Consider the following 6,665-nt stretch of genomic DNA (forward strand, 5'->3'; position numbering starts at 1 on the left):
GGATATTGCAAATCTCGGAAACCTCCCTTTCTTCGCCACCGAAACCCAACAACTTTTAATATCGTTTATCGGAGGAGGTGGAAGATGTCCAATTCGGTCGAGCAAAATACCCCTACGACCAGCAGAGGTACTGAAGGTAAGAAGAAGCCCGAAAAGACACGTCCCTCTCGAAAGCAAAAATCAAATAAAGACCCCCCCATCGACCCCCTACGCGACCCTAAAGCTAAGAAAAACACGTCTGTCGGTTCCCGATCGCGCGCGGGTGACAATAAATCACCAGTATCTTCCCGGATTCGAGCTTCCAAAAAACACTGTGTTATGTGCGCGGGTGTAGAAGATGGTGAGTTAGTTCGGTGTAAAACTTGTGGCTGTCGGTACCATGTCAGCTGTGCAGGAGTTTCCCAGGACGTTGCGGATTGCGACTGGAGTTGCTTGAAATGCGAAACCGCGAAAGTACACCAGGATAAGCAGAAGACGTCCAAGAAGAAGACCACCAATGCAGAGCAGCCGACGAAGCCGATTAGGAGAAGTTCTAAGAGGATGGATTCTGGTAAACCAAATAAATCGGTGAAGGATTCAACCTCTAAGGATCGCCGACAGAAACCAAAAGCTTCTGCCTCCGAAATATCAGCGAACGTGGATGCTATGTTGGCCGCTGAAATCGACAAGTTGGCGAACGTCTCGACGAAAGCGAAGTCTATAGTGTCCAATTCATCGTGCAAATCGGCACTATCGCTGAAGCTGCAGATGCAGAAAGTGTTGGCCGAAGAAACGTTGATGCTTGAGGAGATGAAGCGACGACGGGAGTTCATGAAGAAAAAGTTCGAGCTGATGGAGGAAATTGCTGAGGTACAAAGCTGTCCAGTACCAGGGGCCCGAACAACAGATCCTTTAACGAAGGTGAAAGGTTGGCTCCAGAAGCAGCGTCAAGCCGAAAATGAATCAGTAGCGGCGGATGACGATGAACACGATAGCGACGATGATACGGAGGACAACATGGACGACGACGAGGATGACGACGCCGGAGATACCGAATCAAGCTCGGAGTATGCGGCCGACGAAGAAGGTGACAACTCGTCGGGCGAAACGGAACCGGAAAGCGTCGATAGCGAAGACGGTTCTAGCTCAGCAGACGAGTCATACCATGAGCGAGGTGATGAACACCATGAGGAAAGATTTTCTCCTAGGGAACGTTCAACTCCGGTACAAGTGAGGGCTTCCAGAACGTCAAATCGGGTGAAGCATTCCCGGTCTAGTGCCACGCTTTCCCGCGACCAGATTGCGGCACGTCAGGTTGTGCCATGTGATCTCCCGAAGTTTGGCGGCAGCCCAGAAGAATGGCCGATGTTCATATCGACATTCGAAAGTACGACGAGAATGTGTGGCTACAAGGACGAGGAGAATATGATCCGCCTTCGAAACTGTTTAAAAGACGAAGCGTTTGCCTCTGTGCGGAGCTTTCTGATGCATCCGTCGATGGTATCGAAAGCGATTAGCGTCCTGAAACTTAGGTTTGGTCAACCGCATATGATCATCAGTACGTTGCGCGAGAAGGTGCTAGCTACGCCACCGATTAGAACTGATTCGATCGAAAAGCTAGTAGACTATGCACTTGCCGTACAGAACTTGTGTTCGACTATCGATGCTTGTGGGCGGAAGGAGTATATGCGTGATGCGACTCTGATGCAAGAACTCGTTTGCAAGCTTCCCTCCGCTATTAAACTGGATTGGGCGAGGCATAGCAAAACACTAGCGAAGGTGACCCTATCAACCTTCTCCGATTGGATTTTCTCGATTGCGGAAGATGCAAGCATCGTAGCAAACCTTCGAAAGTCCCACAGCTACGAGCAGGAGCCACGCAATAAGCGCCAAGGAAAGGTTTTCGTCAACACTCACGTTGAATCTTCTCCATCGGTAGCGGGTGGCCAGAAGGTTACTGGCAATCGGCCGAACGTCGTTTCTAGCGGCAAAACCTCGATGGAAGGACCGACCATATGCCCTACTTGCAAGGGCAGCTGTCGAACTGCAGCGAAGTGTAAGCGTTTCCTCGATCTCTCATATGAAGCAAAATGGGCAGCCGTTCGCGAGCTCAGAATATGCCGTCGTTGCCTACGACAGCATGGAGGTAACTGCAACAGCAAGCCGTGTGGAGTCAACGGGTGTACATTCAAGCATAATTCGCTTTTGCACAAGAGCCTCGTTGCACCAGGTGAAGTCACAGGCAGCCCGGGTAGCCCTAACCCGGCCAAGGCGAATGAAGAACGCAGTATCAATACACACCGCGTCGAAACTGGCCTAGAACTGTTCCGGTACATCCCTGTAACGTTGTTTGGGCCGACGAAGCAAGTGGAGTGCTACGCTTTTCTTGATGATGGATCCGAGCTGACGTTGTTGGATGAGCAGATCGCCAAGGATTTGGATTTGATCGGTGGTGCGAAGCCGTTGTGTTTGAAGTGGACTGGAGGAACTCACCGCTTCGAGGAGAAGTCAAGATGTGTGGACATCGGAATTTCCGGATCGGCGGGAAGAAGGTTTGAGCTAAGCGGAGTGCGGACGGTTGAAGCGCTTGAGCTACCATATCAAAGCTTGAACGTCGAGGTACTTCAGGAGAAGTATAAGCATCTGCGCAGTATCCCAGTGGAGTCGTATAATCGTGTCCAACCAAGGATCCTAATAGGAGTCAAGCATGCCAATGTATCGTTGGTAAGACGGTGCCGAGAGGGAAAGGAAGGCGAGCCCATCGCCGTGAAGACCCATCTGGGGTGGACGATCTTCGGAGGTTGGTCGAAGCAAGAATCGAGCAACGGCGGGAGCCATATCTATCACATTTGTGCGTGCAACCTACAGAACGATGAACAACTGCACCTGACAGTGAAGCAGTACTTCAGCCTAGATAGCCTGGGAATCATGATGCCAGTTGCGGCTTCAGTATCTAAAGACGACGAGAGGGCCTTGATGTTGCTCAGCTCGCTCACGCAGGTCACCGGTAATAGATACCAAACCGGACTGCTCTGGCGTTTCGATAATATTCGCCTTCCGGACAGCCGGCCAATGGCCTTACAGCGGCTCAAGTGTCTAGAAAGGCGTCTAGCCAAAAATGCCGACCTGAAGCTTGCCTACGATGGGAAACTAGCAGAATACGAAACGAAAGGGTACATTAGGAAGGTAACCCAGAAGGAGATAGAGCAAAACAAAGGTCACTCTTGGTACCTTCCCACGTTTCCGGTTATAAATCCCAACAAGCCAGGAAAGATCCGTATTGTATGGGATGCAGCAGCAACTGCACATGGAGTAAGTCTCAACTCTATGCTGCTTACTGGTCCAGACTTGTTAAGCTCGTTGGTGGCCGTCCTGAACCAATTTCGGGAAAACCGCATAGGCATTTGTGGAGACATTCGCGAAATGTTTCTCCAGATCGGAATACGTCGAGAGGACCAGTTCTACCAGCTGTTTCTATGGAACGACAACGTGAATCAGGAAGAACCCAGCACGTACGTTGTCCCCGTAATGATCTTTGGGGCCCGGTCATCGCCAACTACAGCGCAATTCGTTAAAAACCAGAATGCTCAGAGGTTCCGTGCCGAGTTCCCCGTGGCAGTTGAAGTCATTGAAAAAAAGCACTATGTGGACGACATGCTTGCCAGCACCGAAACGGAAGATGAAGCCATCGACCTGGCAAAGTCGGTGAAACACGTTCATGCTCAAGGTGGCTTTGATATAAGGAACTGGGTATCTAATTCCGCCAAAGTTTTGAATGCGCTGAACGAAAGCCCGACGAGTGAGAAGTCCCTGAACATTGCAGCCGACATTGCGACGGAGAAAGTCTTGGGGATGTGGTGGAACACCTCAACCGACTGCTTCACCTTTAAGATCTGCTGGACCAGGTTTGACGCAGTATTGTTTGACGGAAGCAGAGCGCCTACCAAACGTGAACTTCTTCGGATCCTGATGAGTATCTTTGATCCGTTGGGACTCATTTCGCAATTCCTAATGATCCTCAAGGTTACACTCCAAGAAGTATGGCGTAAGGGACTGAAATGGGACGACCAGATAGAAGGCAAGCAGCTCGACGATTGGCAGACGTGGACAAAATTGCTACCGAAGCTGGAGGAACTCCAAATACCTCGATGTTACCGCCAGATCACAACAACTGGAGCCCAGATTCAAATGCACACATTCGTGGACGCTGGAGATAAAGGGATGGCTGCAGTCGTGTATCTACGGTTCGAAGAAAATGGAGTCATCGAATGCGCTTTAGTCGGGGCGAAAACACGGGTTGCACCATTGAAGTACCTGTCAACGCCGCGTTCGGAACTCCAGGCTGCTGTCATCGGAGCGAGATTATCCAACAGTACTATGAAGTCATTGTCTCTTTCAGTGTCGCAGCGCTTCTTCTGGTGTGACTCACGTAACGTACTGTGCTGGTTACGTTCCGATCACCGTCGTTACAGCCAGTATGTTGCGGCGAGAACGAGTGAAATTCTAGACACTACGGAAGTTAACGAATGGAACTGGATCAAATCGGAGTGGAACGTAGCAGATGATGGCACGAAATGGACCGGGCAGGTGCAGATGAAGTCCAACGATCGTTGGTTTCTAGGGCCGGCATTTTTGCAGAAAGCGGAGCGAGATTGGCCAGTTATCCCGTACAACCAAGAAACTACGACCGAAGAGCTTCGTACCAGTGTTCTGGTGCACAGGAAAGTTCGGGATCCAGTGGTTGTGGCTAGTGACTACTCTAGCTGGAATCGTCTGCTAAAAGTTACGGCATATGTACAGCGATTCGTGTACAATCTACAAGCGAAACGACAAGGATTAGTTTCACATCAAGGACCATTGTCTAGTGAAGAATTGCGACAGGCTCAGCTGTACCATTTTCGGCAGGCGCAACAAGAGGTGTATCACGAAGAGATGTTGGTGCTGAAGGAGGGGTCGAAAAATGGAGAGAACGTGCGGAAGCAATGGCAACAATACAGTCGCAGCCAGATCTACAAGATGAGCCCATTCGTGGACGAAGACGGAGTTTTGCGAATGAATAGCCGAGCTGCGAAGTGCTCTTTCCTGTTTCCGGACGAAAAATTCCCGATAATACTTCCGGACAACCATCCGGTCACCAAAATTCTCCTAGTGGATTTCCATGAGAGGTACCATCATCGCAATTATGCTACTGTGGCCAACGAGGTGCGTAGACGGTACTGTATTCCACGACTTCGTCAAACACTTCGCAAGATGCGATGTGGTTGTCAATGGTGTCGGAACCGGGATGCGAAACCTGCACCACCAGAGATGGCAGAACTTCCTTCGGCGAGAATGGCTGCCTTCACCAGGCCATTTTCCCATGTAGGCGTAGATTTCTTTGGGCCTATTGAAGTCTTAGTGGGGCGAAGGGTCGAGAAGCGTTGGGGGGTCTTATTGACGTGTCTAACTGTCCGGGCTCTTCATATTGAGGTTGCTAACTCCCTTAGCACCAGCTCATGCATGATGGCGTTGAACAATTTCATCGCTCGTCGAGGCACACCAGTGTGCTTTTACTCCGATAGAGGGACGAATTTCGTCGGCGCGTCCAAAGAGCTTCGCGACGCTCTGAAGGCGATTGATAAGCACGAAATGTCGAAGGAGTTCACAACACCAGCTACGTCTTGGCAGTTCAACCCACCATCCAGCCCACACATGGGCGGTAGCTGGGAGAGGTTGATTCAATCGGTAAAGCGGAACTTGACGGAAGTGCTGAAGTGTAGGCGATCAACGGATGAGGAACTACGCAGTGCGTTGACACAGATCGAATCTGTTCTCAACAGTCGCCCACTTACTGATGTTCCCGTGGACAATGAGTCGGAACCGGCTCTGACTCCCAACCATTTTTTATTGGGGTCATCGGATGGCTCCAAACCCCTGACACTATTCGATGACAGCGTTCAAGCTGTGCGACGGGGATGGCAGGTGTCCCAAATGATGGCGAATCTTTTTTGGAGACGTTGGCTTCGGAATTATTTACCCGAAATCACTAAGCGAACCAAGTGGTTTAAGCAGGTAAAGCCCATAGCCGTGGGGGATATCGTCGTGATTGTGGACCCGGAGTTACCACGGAACTGCTGGCCTAAGGGCCGGGTAATCGGTACAGTAGAAAAAGGAAGTCAGGTACGTAGAGCAACTGTTCAAACTAGCAAGGGAGTGTACGAGCGACCAGCGGTCAAGCTGGCGGTCCTTGATATCTGGAGCGAAAATAGGTAGGCCAAATCCTGGAGTTGGCATACCGGGGGGGAGTGTTACAACCCCTCAAGTTGTGTCGCTCCTAGCTACTCAACTGCCCGTACCTCATGCACCGGTATGGTCGCGCGCCGATGGATGAGAGATGACAGGAGAAGAATAGAGGGCAAATAATGAGAGCGATATGGAATTCCACTTTGTTGACAACAAACCGCAAAGTCATTGAAGAAGCAAGCAGTGAATTTTTCCATACTTAGTTTCTTATTATATTATTACTATAAATACTTCTTAAATCTAATATAACGACTAAAGTAAGGTAGTGAAATTGATCTTAAAACTAGAAATGCTTAATACTAAATGAATTTCTATAGTTTCATGCGACAACGACTTTGGACAAATACTTAAACTAAAGCTAACCTAAACATACACGTTAGCCTGAAGGTAAATAGATTAAAATG

General features: G+C 49.8%; 1 protein-coding gene across 1 annotated transcript; it reads left to right on the forward strand.

Moving 5' to 3' along the window:
• The first annotated feature begins 540 nt into the window (after window positions 1-540).
• Window positions 541-6,231, forward strand: LOC134286358 (uncharacterized). The gene has a single exon (XM_062847970.1). It carries the CDS (start codon window positions 541-543, stop codon window positions 6,229-6,231), a length of 5,691 nt encoding a protein of 1,896 aa, XP_062703954.1.
• The last annotated feature ends 434 nt before the right edge of the window (window positions 6,232-6,665 follow it).

The sequence above is a fragment of the Aedes albopictus genome, chromosome 2 (genome assembly GCF_035046485.1).
Source record: "Aedes albopictus strain Foshan chromosome 2, AalbF5, whole genome shotgun sequence".
In the NCBI taxonomy this organism is placed as follows: Eukaryota; Metazoa; Arthropoda; class Insecta; order Diptera; family Culicidae; genus Aedes; species Aedes albopictus.

Excerpts from the sequence above, each read along its gene's own strand:
- LOC134286358 (XM_062847970.1), top strand. The coding sequence starts at position 541 with ATGGATTCTGGTAAACCAAATAAATCGGTGAAGGATTCAACCTCTAAG.